General features: G+C 34.8%; 1 protein-coding gene across 1 annotated transcript in view; it reads right to left on the minus strand.

Annotated features, from left to right (window-relative positions):
* Nucleotides 1–1691: 1691 nt before the first annotated feature.
* LOC115210549 (zinc finger protein GLIS3-like) overlaps nucleotides 1692–15507 on the minus strand; it is a 126352-nt gene continuing 112536 nt past the window's right edge. The window contains exons 5-10 of the mRNA XM_036502298.1: nucleotides 8775–8888; nucleotides 8389–8524; nucleotides 7445–7577; nucleotides 5741–5958; nucleotides 4626–4844; nucleotides 1692–2150 (exon numbers count right to left, since the gene is read on the minus strand). Of these exons, the coding sequence (XP_036358191.1) occupies nucleotides 1999–2150; nucleotides 4626–4844; nucleotides 5741–5958; nucleotides 7445–7577; nucleotides 8389–8524; nucleotides 8775–8888 (972 nt within the window). The 3' untranslated portion in view covers nucleotides 1692–1998. The remainder of the gene's footprint in view (nucleotides 2151–4625; nucleotides 4845–5740; nucleotides 5959–7444; nucleotides 7578–8388; nucleotides 8525–8774; nucleotides 8889–15507) is intronic.

The raw sequence follows: 15507 nt of genomic DNA on the forward strand, positions 1-15507 counted from the left end.
AATAAAACAAAACACAGGAGGGACAAAGAGGGAAACATTTTATCACACTGCAAATTGATTGCAGGAGCAGCTTTCCTGCAGATAACTTTAATAAAAAATAACATTGTTGATTAACAATGCTTTTCATGAATCCAAAAATATAGAATCAATATATATTTCATTATTTTAAAATTCTTGGGTCAATTTTTTTCTCTTTAGAGAAAAAAAATGGTAATATTCCAATTTAAATTTCATTAAAATAAAAATCAGAGTAAATAATTTCTATTTTAGATTCTCTGTGTAACAAGTATTTACAAATAGCTTCCAAATATTATATCACAAAAACTGAAATATTATTCACAGTTCTCCCTGAATTAAGTTGGACAATTTGTGCCAGTAAAAAATATGAAAGGATTAAAAATTATATACAACTATTCTTTTGTTTTCTTTTAATGATAAATCATGAAATGGTAATATTTGGACGGATATTGGCAAAATGGAACTGACAAAAAGAAAAAAAAACCCTTAATTCAGAGAGATATATCCCAGATCAATACATTAAATACTTCTTTTAATGTTTTATAGAATGAGAGTTTCTTTCAAAATTGCTTCCAGTAGATTTGAACCAATGAAAATTAAAAGGTTTAAAAGTAATTAAGAAAAGGAATCAAATTGTTCTCTTCTACTGATTAGTGTGTAAAAGATTGAATTTGTCAAAAATTGATGATTAAAACTAAAATTTTAGGGAGGGTAAAAGGCACAATTTGTGTAATATATTTAATGTAGATAGCTTCAAAATGCTCCCTGCATTGAATATGTTTACACTAAATCATTTCTTTTTGGTAATCTCATGAAAATAAGAAAACACTTACACAAAAAAAAAGGTCTACAAAAAATTTATAAAGTTAAGACCTTTTATTTCCTGAAATGGAAATAAAAGAAAAAAAGACCTTTTATTTCCTGAAATGGAAATAAAAGAAAAAAAATTGTTTAGTATGGAGAAGGAGAAAAAAATTCTGTAACTATTTTCTCATAGTTTTTCGTCAGTTTAAAATATTTCACCCATGTAGCTCCATTGCTTATGGGCTCGTTTGTCATAAGATATGAAGGCATGAAAATATTGGTCAAACTAATCTGGAAAAGAAGCAATTGAGAAGAAACTCCAAAAGACAAAAATCTAAAAATTGTAGAAAAAAAGTATTTCATAAAATATATTAAATAAAATTTCATAGTTGATGACAGAATCACCAAAATTGTTTCAAATTAATGGAAAGGGAAACTTAAAAGGTCAATTGAATGTAAGATAACAAGAGAAATATCTTCATTCAATTAAAATGTCTTTGTTCTTTTTCCCCCTTACAAATTTAACAATTATCCAATATTTCAAATAAAAGTTTTCTTTTCCTTTAGAAAAAAAGACAAAAGAAAACAAAAATTCAGTATATAACATTCAATTACATTTATACATCAGAAGGAATTAAAACATCATCTTCTAAAAAAAAAGAAAAAGAAAAAAAAAAGTCTCATATCTTCAAGTATTGATGTTTTTTCTGTTTCTTCCTTCTTTTCAAAGTCAGCATTGACAGAAAGAAAAGATAAATATGATAATAATTATACCATATGCATTATACACAAATAACATGCATACACACATTCATTCATATATATATATATATATATATATATATATACACACTTACACATAGACAAATATACCTATATACACACACACATTATATAATGCATATACAAAAATGGGAATTGTGAACCAACATTAAAATCTACAATGTGTGTATATTATTTTCTTTTGTGTACTGTGTTGTGTGAAAATAGTTTGTTTAGAATTGTATTGGTTCATCATTCAAATTTACCCTGATTTCAGGTAATAAAAAAAAAAAGGAAAAAAAAAATGCAATAAAGATCTCCAAAAGAGTCCTGTTGACCTTTTACCATTTTCACTATCAGTGAAGGAAAGAAGTCAACATGGTTGGCTATCAATTAAACAAACAGTAGTACTTATTAAATTGAACCCTCAGCATATACAGCTGATAGCCTGCTACTACACCGGTCGACTACACCCACAGGTAGAAATTGGTTTTCTTCAGTGGTGAGGCATGGCAGGCCAAAGGAATCAAATTCTCGTGAACCAAGTGCCTGTTGATCACCATAAACTAAGGAAAAGATGTAAGAATATATAAAATTATGTTAAATATACAGAAAATGTGAGAGATACATATATACATATATTGTCAGTAAATCATAAATCTGAATGAGAAGCACACTCTAAGTTATAGAGCAGTAGAGTATTTAGGGAAAGACAGTTATGGCTAGTTGATAAGGTTACCCAGGGTTTTGTGTCCATAAAGCGCTTAGCTTTATATATATATTTCATCAGACCCTAATGACTGGTGGCCTATAACCTCTCTTAGGTTATAGGCCACTGGCCATTAGGGTCTGATGAGACTTATGTAAAGCTAAGCGCTTAATGGATGTGGAACCCTGAGTAACCTTATGAACTGGCCATAATGATCTTCCCCTAAATATATATATATATATACACACACATATACACACATACATACATGTATTCATATACACTCTTATAGATACACTCATACACACACACATATATGAGGGCAAGTGAGAAGGAAAGGGGAGAAAGAGAGAGAGAGAAGTGTGTATATTATTACTTAGGTATCCTAACCAGCAGTGGAGGTGAATGTTCCAAAAGCATAGTTGCTAGAATAAGAATGAGGTGGAACAATTTGAGGGAGCTATTTCCTCCACTGGCTTCAAAGAATATTCTCTCTGTGAACGAAGGGCAAATTCTATGATGCTTGTTAATGGAAATGTGATACTGAATACTGGTATGACAGTAAAACATGGACGCTGAATGGCATAGGGTGTATGCAGGATTGAAAAAATGAGGTGGGCATGCTCCATTGGATGTATAATGTCAGTGTGCATGAATGATAGAGCAGAAATAAGCTGAGAGAAAAAGTATGTAGGGAACCAGGTGTAATGTACAAGAGAAGAAGAAACTATAGTGGTAAAGTTGTACTTGTATGGGATCTGTATGAAGGATGAAAACAGGTCAGATGAGCCAAATGAAAAGAATTTGCAGAAGAGGAAGATTAAGGAAGACTTGGGAAGAGGTAGATCTCAGGGTAGTGAACACACACACACACACACACACACACACACACACACACACACACACACACACACACACATACACACACACACACACAGATAGATAGATAGATGTGGAGAGAGCTTGAAATTTTGGATAAATCAGGGGAAAAGGTCCTTATGGATTCATATTTCTAGAAAGATCACACTGAAGTCTAATTCATATTTGTTTTTTGATAAAGTAAAATATATAAGTATTGAGAGAGGAAGAAATGTGTGATGTTCATGCCATTCTTAAGGGTATAAATGACGTCAGGTAATTGACATAAATAATGCATCAATATTGCCTGAACTTTCATCTTAGTTATCAAAATTGAATATAAGACTTGCAGGAGTTATTTCCCTTTACAGGTCCAGCCAGAGAGCTGATATGTAATTTTTAAAAATATGAATTTTTTCATTGACGGTATTTGCTGCGCAATAGATCTGACTAACAGACAAGCTCATCACACAGCCAGTTAAGGATTGCACGACTCTACACTACTTTCAGAGCAATAGTCTGGCACTTCTTTCTATGATGAAAAAGTACAGCGGAAGAGACTGGAAAGACTGCAGTCAGGTGTTTTCTTCTCTAATAAGAATTGTAACGGCTGTCAATTAATTCTTGAAACAGAAAAGTTGTGAAAAGATGTTCTGACCCTTTAGGTTAATTTTATGTTGACTTGATTGAACTGTTCGAAGATCCAGTCTCACTTGTGAACTGAGCTGTGCTAAAACGTAGAGGATAATTAGTATTACTGCTCCTCGCCTGACTCTGCAATATATAAGTATGTCCGAATGGATAAAGGCCTTACTGCCAATGTCTTTAGTTTAGAAATGAATTGTTCTAGTTTGAATCAAGTCAGGTATTATATACATATTCAGGATAAGACACCTGATGGAGATCAGAAATCCAATCACTCACAGCGTATCATAGATGTAAATATCTAAACAGTTTTCATATCACACTGCGCCATTAAAAAAAAGATAACACGTTACGTTATGTATTCCAAGATACATTATGCTTGAATAAAAATACGGAATGATGTAGAGAGAACATTTGGAGTTAAACAAAAAAATAAGCAGAGTTGAGCACTGACTCCCAAAACCCATCTTAAGACTTACAAGACATAACTGCTTTCAATAGCTTGCAATACTGGGCATATTCTTCCAGGGCCAAACAGTGTCACTAAACGTAGTTAATAAAGTTACTGAAGTGGTGAAAATAAATCCTGGCAACTAACCATCCCTTTCCTTAATTCAATACACTTAATACAAAATAATGAGTGATATAATGATGGTATGATTTCATTATTGGAGTTACAGTAGTTCAACGATGACCTTCCAGGTTAAAGGACATTGGTTAATCATCTTTACCTTGTTATCATTACATCTTCAGTGAAAGAAATACATTCACACACACACACACACACACACACACACACACACACTCAAAAAGTGAATAATATAAACACCTGAATAATTTGAGAAGGCTTTTTGCATATCTTCTAGAGGAATGGTTGGCATCAATTCTTCAAATGTTGGGATTTGAAGGAAGCTCTTCTGCATGCCATTTGGGAAATTTGTACCCATCTTATAGTTCATTGATGATGCACCTGGGTAGAGGGCTGCACCACTAGTCATCCGCGACATGCAAAGGCCATTACTGTTCTCATCATAGTTACCATGGTTATCTAGAAAAAAAAAAGGATTGGATTTCAAAAACAAAACAAAACAAAAACATTTATTTTATGATTATCGCATAGAGGAGGTGGCACTAATGTTCCAGCTTGAGTTATTTCTGCTGTCTAGAAGTGCAAAAATGATCATCACAACTGAATTAACAGTGCACAAGGAGGACAGACTTGACATTTCCCTCCAACCAAAGAAAGTCAAATACCAAGACTTGGTAGATGAGGTGCTTGTCAAAGAATAGTATGTAGCCTCATTCTCTTTTGAAGTCAGATGCTGCAGTTTTCCAGCAAGATCTGTGCACTATTTCTTGCAGAAGATTGGTTTGGAACCCAAACGACTGAAAAAAGCCACTGCAGAGATAAACACATAGAAGCTGAAACCAACTCAAGGTGGCTGTGGTTAACAAGGGACTGCAGATGGAATTTCCTGCTGGTGAAGTCTCAGCTGGTCCTTGCTGATAAAACATACAGGCTAAGGGGCAAAATGCTTGGGACCCTGAGATACCCACCAATAATATAGAAGGGTTTTCAACATTTGATAGCTTTAGTCACCACCAGGAGAAGCTTGAAATATCTTTGAGAGGAGCAAAGTATCTATGATGCTTATTTCATCTGCTGGTTTGTATTGTACTGTAGACCATGTAAGGAGATGGACTAAAGAGTAGAGTGATGGTTACAGTAATGGATTAATCCAATTTTGAGAAGTTATATTGGGGATCAGAACAGGTGTTGTATTAAAGAAGTGTGGATCAAGTATAAAGATGGATGAACATGCTCTTTGAGTGGTTATTTTGGGGACCAGAATGGGAGTGGAACTAGGAAAAAGGACTTGGTACAAAGATACTGATGGCAGTTTAAGGTACCTAGTTCAAGAGAAAAGTGTACAATCTACTAACCAGCCATGTGTGATCCTTGTAGAAAAGCCATAGGATACATCTGAGAATGTTGGCTGTTGGACTGGTAAGACAGGTCAGGAGTGAAAGAAGAATTATAGTTGGTTTCAAGTTGTGTGTTAGTAGTTGACTGCATAGCACCAGGTCTTGATGTAATTGATGGTAAAATTTGTCTTGGACTAACCAGTGAAGAGGTTGGTACAGGAGAAAACCCATTCAAGCTAAAAAAGAAAAGAAAAACAATCCCAATTACATATTATCTAGAAATACAAGATACATTTACACAAAAATGCATACAAAATTGTAAGTGTTGGGTTGCAACAATGGTTTTCAAAAATAAATAAATAAATAAATTAGGATCAGATGTAAGATGTAGGCATGAATAGTATGATTAGAAGTTTACATTGCAACTATGTAGTTTCAGGGTTGATCCCACTGCTCAGTATCTTGAACAAGTATCTTCTGCTATAGCCTCTCAGGAGTAGGCGAAAATTGTGCAAAACCCCATCATATGCATCATCATCATCATCATCATTTTAATTCTGCACTCTATGCTGACATGGGATGCAACATTTGGAGTCAGCACATATTTGGAGGTACTACTCACTTAGATGGGTTTGGAGAATGTATCGCAGTTCTATGTTTCATTTTTGCTTCGGTTTCTGTACTTGGATACTTTTTGCAACACCAACCACTTTACACAGTGCATGGATATGCATTTTTCATAGTAGAGGTAGCCATTACAATTTTTTCGATTTTAAGTTTCACATTGTTGCTTTCATCAAATGATGACTAAGAGACAATGTGAAGAATAAAAATAAATAAAAATGATTCTACCTTACTTCACTGTATTGAGTTTTCTTTAGCTTGATTTCACTAATGTGTAATAATTCTTTTGTTTATGTGTGTGAGTGTGTGTGTGTGTGTGTGTGTGTGTTTATGTATATATCTTTTGCTTATGTATACCAAGAAAATATGTAAATAATTGAAAAACTAGTGCTTTTGAAAGAAAAAAATCTGTGATATTTGTATCATCTGAGTTGCACAGAAGCTCTCTTGTCAATGTCAACATTGTAAATAAAGTGAACCTGATTGCAAACTTGTAAGTAACAACACTATTGTCCACAAAATGTGACTTGAAATATAGTATAAAATAAAGGCTTCTGAAACAGTTGCAATATTTCATACAAAAAGGAAAACAATATGTTTGAGTATATGAGACTAATCTCAAGATTTATAAATGGGAAGAATAGGATATTTACTTTGAGATATCCTAATTGACTCAGTTACAATTTCTGGCTAATATAGTTTCATTTACTGTGGTAATGTCCTTGGAAAGTTAGAAGGCATAGATGTAACATTTTTTCCTTCATATATATTAATTCTTTTTTGTTAAGACTTTGTTAAGTTAAGGAAATATTTTGTTTCAGGTCTTGGTCAGTTGAGATGGTATTGACAGTAATAAACAGTGGTAGGTGCGATTTTATTTTATTTTATATCTTATTTTATATCTCAGGGTTCTGAGTTTATTCCACCCTATTTAAAAGCAAAAACTGTCATTAAAAAGCAACACATATTTTTTAATTAATACTAGTTCCTATCAGGTCTTTTTTTATATATATTTTCTGATGGGGTTGTATTTGGTAGAAATGCATAATTGATGTGCCCCACCCCTGTACACATAAGCATATAGAATCACTACATTACTTTTCAGTCTGTTCCTCCAAGAAAGGTAAGGTGCTGGTACTCAGTGGACTTTCCTGGATTCCTGTGGGAGACTGATGACTAAGATTGGTGCAAGGACCATTTTGACTAGAATGATTGCTGGGGAATCCCAAACCTGGAAATATATACAAGAGAAATAATAATAATTTATTTTATTTCTAAAAATTTATTTTATTTAAAAGGGAAATAATATATATAATAATTATATGAGTACTGAGGAAAGTGAATTGTTTTTTTTAGAAACTGAAAATCTTCAAATATTAAGGCAAAATAATTCAGTACAATTTTTCAATTAATATAAATATGATTTAAATAAGCACAAAACAAGACATTTTTGTTGGGAGGAATGAGTTATTATATTTACCCTAGTACTTAATTGCCATTTATATTATCAATAGTGGAAAGGTGAACTATAAAATGTATAAAGTGGACTGTAGTGGGATTTATAATTCAGAATGTAGATGGCCGTAACCAATTACCACAAGTTCAGTACTCTAATGATTCTGTCAATCCATCACCCACCACCACCACCACCACCACCACCACCACCACCACTGCTTCCGCCACTGCCGCCGCCACTGCTGCCGCCACTGTCGCCACCACCGCCACTGCCGCCGCCACCACCACCACCACCACCCTCATCATCGCAATTGACAGAATGCCAGTTTATTTTTTTAAAAAATATAACCAGTCCATGCTATAAAATAGTTGGTGATAGGAAAAAAAAACATCCAACTATCATGACATGAATAATGGACACATGGAGATGGAATGGTTACTGGAGTTGAACTGGGCAACAGATAAGGACTACCACTCTGAATTATGTCTACTACTTGCAACCTACTGTCCCAGGGACAAATTCCATAGAATTCTTGGATTTAGATGTCATTTAAATCTTTTTTGACAAAAGACAGATAAATTGTTACCTTGATAAATGTCATTAGCTGCTCCAGACAAGGTACCATTGCCATCTGTTTCCATAGAATCTTCTGGACGAAGTGACTGAATTGAAATACAGTCAGTCAGTGTATCAGGGGTGAAGTCATTCTTCCCACTGCGAATCTGGATAAAATGAAATGTTTATATTTACATATGCATGCATTTATACATCCATCCATCCATAAATACATATGCATATACATACTAACATGCATGTCATGCCTCAGTTATGGAACAAAGTTGAAGAGAAAATCTAATATAGGTACAACATTATCTATAATGTTCTTATGATGATGATGATGATGATGATGATGATGATGATGATGATGATGCAAGATCAGAGAAGTGATAATTAAAAAAATGAAAATCATACCTTCTTCCTCTGCTGCTGCTGATCTTTCTGTGTGTGGTTCTTAAAATGTTTGCGTAGTGAGCTTGGATCTGTGTAGCGCTTGGTACAGCCAACAACTTGACAAGCATAAGGCCTCTGCATGTTTAAAATGAAACAATTTTAAATTTAAAACTTTAAAATAAATGACAATGGTTTTATGTTTGCAAGATATTTGGGGGCAGCACTACCAGATGAAATTTTGGCTCTATAAAAAAAGAAAATATCTTGAGAATATCTGTTTAAAATTCCATAAAATATCTACCAAATTATTTTGCTACAAACTACATATGTAATGCCTCAGCTATGGAACAAGATTGAAGAGAAAATCTAATATAAGTACAATATTATTTATATTGTTCATAAGACAGCTGCCTAATAGATAAATACTTTTAGTTGGATTTTTTTTAGAATTCATACCTGGCACTAGCTAGTACTAAACTTCTCTACGTTTTTCATAGGGACTTTTTTCATTGTCTCTTCAACGCAAGCTTTCCTTGTTGTCCAAATGGGAAGGTGTTTAGGATGCTAATAGCTTCTTTAATGTATATGTCCTGGACTATGGCATGTAACTCCCAGTGAAATACCCATCTAGACATAATTGTTATGGTTGTTATGCCTCCATCTGAGGTCTGAATAAGAAGGCTTAAGATTAAAAGGTATTCCAGTCATGACTACCTCATTCGATTTTCAGACACTGTGTCAAGAGCCACCTTATCCAATGTGTTCTATTTTTGGAGATGTTCCATTCTTGTTTTATCTAGGTTAAGTTCCAATACTTAGTAGGTACCCGAAGTAAGTACCAAAACTAATGGGCACTACATACGATAATTACACCAGTTTTAGTATCAACTAGCACTAAATAGACACCATAATTAGTACTAACTAGTACTATGTAGATACCATACATAGGTTAATACCAGTACTAACTTGCACTGACAAAGTTTCATAATTAGTACTAACTAGTACTATGTACCATAATTAGGTTAATACCCATGCTAGCATGGAAAGCGGACGTTAAACGATGATGATGATGATGACTAGTATTAACCAGCACTAAGTAGGTTTCATAATGAAGTACCATTATTAAGTAGCTCTAAATCAGTACCATTATGAAGAAATTACCAGTACTGCAAGGTACCATAGCTAGAAAGGTACAAGTACTAATTACCAGTAAGTCATCATCATCATCATCATCATTATAATCATCATTTAACGTCTGTTTTCCATGATGATATGGGTAGGATAGTTGGACAAGAACTGGCAAGCCAGAGGGCTGTATCAACTTCTATTGTTTGTTTTGGCATGGTTTCTATAGCTGGATGCCCTTCCTGATGCAAATCACTTACAGAGTACTGGGTGCTTTTTACGTGGCACCTGTACTGGCAGGGTCACCAAGTAATTTGCAAGACAAGAAAAAGTCCCTTGACTGGTGGTGGTGGCACTATTGAGGGATGTGGCTTTGTGCTAGTTGATGAAAGGTTGATGAGATGTCTTGCTGTAGAAGAGATACAAGAGTATGCCAGTTGGAAAAGAAGTGTAAGAAAAAGAGACTTGGAGAGAAAGATAGAAAATGAGAGAGTGAGAGAAATGGTGGTGGATATGTGTCAGGACACCTCCTCAAGGTACAGCATGGGTGAATGTAGGTGAAGTGATACAGAGGATTGGACTAAGGGAGTGGACAGCGGGGGGGGGGGATTTCAAAAGAATGCAAGAAGAGATAGTTATATAGGATGGCAGTGACTGTAATAATTGAAGGTGAGAACCATAAAAGTAGCTCAGTGGGAGGGATTATGTTAGATATAAGTAGGTACCATGATTAAAACATAACCAGTACTATTAGATGCTGTAATTAAGAAGGTATTGGTATTAATTAGCGGGGAAGGTGGCGAGCTGGCAGAATCGTTAGCACACCGGGCAAAATACTTAGCAGTATTTCGTCTGCCGCTACGTTCTGAGTTCAAATTCCGCCGAGCTCGACTTTGCCTTTCATCCTTTCAGGGTCGATTAAATAAGTACCAGTTACGCACTGGGGTTGATGTAATCGACTTAATCCGTTTGTCTGTCCTTGCTTGTCCCCTCTGTGTTTATCCCCTTGTGGGTAGTAAAGAAATGGGTATTAATTAGCAGTAAATAGGTACCATAATTCACAGCTACTTGCAGCAACAATAGTATTCTAAAAGTATGGTTTGAAAGTTTGAAGCACAGAGCTTATTTCTTGTGAAAGGGAACCCAACTAGCTTTAATCCTTTTGATGCTATGTTTCAGTTGAAATACACTGCTTTGTTGCTGTCAATTTTGAAAATAATGGAGAATTTAGTAAAATAACTTTGACATTATTAAGCTGGTGTTTAGAACATAATTTAACATGGAGTTTGGATGGAAAATTTGAATCTAGATCATTTTAAAACAAGAGGTTTGCATTATAGTGTGTTGGTATCAAAAGGGTATCAAAATCTGGGAGAGATTTGTTTCATCCACTGAAAATATTGTGTAAGTTGGTAGGTATAGATATTTCTGCAACTAGAAAAGCCACCAATGAGAACTTAATATGCTACAAGAACAAGTGAAGGACTATGCAAGAAAGTAATATATTTCAGAACAGAATCACAGGTAGCCAAGTTATTAAAGCATTTAGCTTCTAGCCAAAGGATTAATGTTTTGTATTCTGTCACCTGAGTTGTACTATATTTCAAGTAAAGTTAGTTAACTCTCAATTGTGTTGTCTAGGTAGCTGTAAATAAATATGTTAGGGAGGTTCAGTTTATGAGAACAGACAGTATAGCAGTGGAGAATCAACATTATTTCTTTCTATAAGTTCATCAGAGGAGGATAAGCCATTACCATGAACTTTACAGAATTTCCCAGCCTGAAATAGATTTATATGGTTACTGTTCTATTTAACCCTCTTAAACTTGGGTCCCTATGTCTAACTTTAATCTCCTCCTGGGTGCCCGAACAAAAAAAGAAAAAAATAGTTGCATATAAAGCTCAAGAGTAATAATTGCAGGCAAATTTATGGACAGGATCAGCTGCATCTTCTTTTCCTTATGTCTGTTGTTCATTACCACTTTACTGGGAATCACACGGATATAATGTTTAACCTATTCCCACTACAGTAGGAATATGGCGTGACATGGTTAAACAATGTTTGCAGAAAAAGCAAAAGCAGAGAGAGAATTTCAAGATGCTACAGTTTGGATAGGAAGGTCTGGATTAGAGTGAGGGCCAGAGAGGTGAGAGACGTCAAAGGTGATTGGAAAGGGAGAGACAGATGAGCCTGGCTAACAGTAGCATAGCTAGGGGTTCTGCTTCAAGTTATGTTTTATAGGGGTAACACTTTGGGTCTACTGTATAAGCCTGTACAGGTTTTGGGCAGCAAACTCAAACACAGTTCCAGGCTGCACACATTTTAGCTACATCACTGCTGGCTGGTCTAGAGAAACTGGCCATTACAGTAGTGGTAGAAAAAGCAGAGAGAAGAAACAGCAATACCTTGAGTAAGGGATGTTGCATGAATCATACTGAACAGCTTTCTAGGATGTTTGCACAGGTACATGCATGCATGCATACATGTGTGTGTGTGTGTGTGTGTGTGTGTGTGCATAGCAGCAGTCACATCTTTTATGTGAGTGTTACACGCTATTTGTAAGCAATGTTTTGTTAGCTAAACTACTGTAATATATACTTTCTTGGTAGATTAAGTCTTCAACAATACCTCAACACACCCAAAATATGTTACAGAACATTACTTTCATTTACAGAACCATTCAACCATAGAAGGAAAAGAAGAAAAAAAAAAGCAGATGAAAAGAGATTAAAAGACTCTCCTCTCTTTGATCAAATAAAGGTGAGACCTTCATCCAATCTAGTTACATTGTTTTGATATTAAGGTGTAATTAGCATAAAGTGTTACTAATTAACCATACAGCTGTCATGAAAGACATAGCAATTCTATGTTGGCATGGACAGGACAGGTTTCAAATGGCAGCAGGTGGTTAATAGACTAGATCTCTTCAGTGCACATGACCCTATGGAGTGGTTAGTAATTAGTGTGTGTATACACATGAAAATCAACACAAAGAGGAAAGCATTTGCATGTACAGAAACACAAATACAAGCACATGGAAACACAAACACAACAGAAATGCAAACACATACATACACATACAAGGACAAATATACATGCAAGAAATAACATACTCACATGTACACACATGTACATGTGCACACATGCACACACACACACACACACACACACACACACACATATATGCACAGTGTAGTTAGAGCAGGATATGAAATCAAACATGTTAAACAAGGTATTCTTTGTTAAAAGTGTTATGACAACTGAATGTTGTACTGTGACAGTACCTTCACAATAACTTGTGCATAACAACGAGATGTTGTATTGCAACAATAACTTCATACAACATGTGTGACAACTGAGAGTTGTGCAGCAATAGTAACTTCACATGAGAATGTTGTACAGCAGAATTATCTTCACAACAGATTGTGGTACTGCAACAGTGACTTCACAACAATCTGAATGTTACAACCGGGTTTGTATTGCATCATAATAGAGTGCTATATTTCAACAATAATTTCACTACAGAATGTTCTCTTGCAACACGTACTTCACAACAGTATGTTTTCTTCTTACATTAACTTCACAACAGCATGTTGTACAATAACAATAATTTCACAACAAAATGGTGTATAGCCACAATAGCTTTACAACAAATACTGAATGTAAAAGTGGATGTTGTACTACAATAGTAACTTCACAACAATATGAACAGAAACACAGTTTAGGAATTTCTATGTAATCACTTGAATTGCAAGAAATAACAACTGAATCTGAGTCACATCATGCTTCTCTTGAAAAAGAGAAAGACATTGAATAATGGAATCCTAGATATAATATATCTAACTAAAAGTGTATCTTTTACTCAGAGATTTGCTCAGTCAGGCTTCATCATCATCATCGTTTAACATCCGCTTTCCATGCTAAAATGGGTTGGATGATTTGACTGAGGACTGGCGAAACAGATGGCTGCACCAGGCTTCAATCTTGATCTGGCAGAGTTTCTACAGCTGGATGCCCTTCCTAACACCTACCGCTCCGAGAGTGTAGTGAGTACTTTTATGTGCCACCAGCATGAGGGCCAGTCAGGCGGTACTGGCAACAAAAGGTGTTTTTTACGTGCTACTTGCACAGGAGCCAGTCCACTGGCATTGGCAATGGCCTCGCTCGATGGGCTAAATTATAATAACACTGCAATTCCATGCAATAACTAATTTCACTTATGTCACTAATGTTACTGGGAAAAGCATGTAATAAGACCCTTTCTATCCAATGTTGTTATTGGTTAGTTTAGTTTAAACAGATCATTGATGTAACACCTTCAAACTGTGATCATTTCATCTTTAAGATATGTATCCAACACCATACTATACTGGGTACATATATGTCTCTTTTCTTTTTGATACCAGTAGGCTGTATATAAGGAAGATTTATCTACTATTTCTCAGAGGTTGAACTACCATGTAGAGGCTGCAATATTTCTCAGTTCACATCCTATTGTCTTAAATAAAGGAGGGATATATATTGGATAAAGTAGTTTCGGATATACAAACAGATGGGATAGTAGAGGCTGGAACATCTTTGATTAAAGTTCTGTTTAATCAGGGATAAATAACTTGAGACTAAACAACACCAACAACATTTTGAGCCTTATTGTAAGTAAAAAGAAAGCGATTTATGTAGCTTAAACTCTTCAGCATCCAGATTACTTTGTCAATGCTTATTTATTAACATTGTTTTCATCTAATCACACATATATAGCTTTGAGATTTAGCTGATGTGATTGAATATCTTTATAATGATATTGTAGGGAAAGTTTGAGAAGCTGGGTCTGGCTGGTTTGAACATAAGTAAAATACAAAATTTTGGCCAGATATGGCCTGTTTAATTGCTAAGGGGTTAAAGAGGTATGAGATGTAACAAGAATACAAGCTTCATTTTGTCAATGCTGTAACCTAGTTGAAGCCATTTAACTTCATCATTATTGGGAAAAGAATGAGTCTCACAACAGCACATTTTCTCTCACTGGTAAAATATAAAGATTATGTGCTAACTCACAAAAAATCTACAAAAGCTTATTTTCTGGTTTCCTTTCCTTTATCTGCCTTGAGCAATAATTCTTTCTAATTTTGTCAAAAGGCTAACAATTTTGAGGGGAGAGGACAAGCTGATTATATTAACCTCAGTACTTGACTGGTACTTATTTTACTGAGCCTAAAAGGATGAAAAGCAAAGTCAACCTTGGTGTAATCTGGTGTAATTGAAACTTAGAATGTAGTGTCAGAAGAATTGCTGCAAAACATTTTGTCCAATGTGATAACAATACTGCTAGCATGCCACTTTTGTTGTGAACAATAATGATGTAATATTCCATTTGTATCTTGAACCACATTTACTCATAGTTGGGACTGAAGTAACTTTATGTGTAAGTGGGGTGCCTGTATCTCAATGAAAGGTCATTAGACAATCTGATTTATTTACTTTTGTTCCAGAAGAACTAAGAATCCTCTGTCAGTTCTGCATAGATGGAGGCAAAATGAGACAAAATAGACATTTGTGTGCATAAAGATGTTTGGCATAGATTCTTAGTCATATGAGTTATTACATTATAAATATATCTACATTGCTTTG

Source organism: Octopus sinensis, linkage group LG4 (genome assembly GCF_006345805.1).
Source record: "Octopus sinensis linkage group LG4, ASM634580v1, whole genome shotgun sequence".
Taxonomy (NCBI): Eukaryota; Metazoa; Mollusca; class Cephalopoda; order Octopoda; family Octopodidae; genus Octopus; species Octopus sinensis.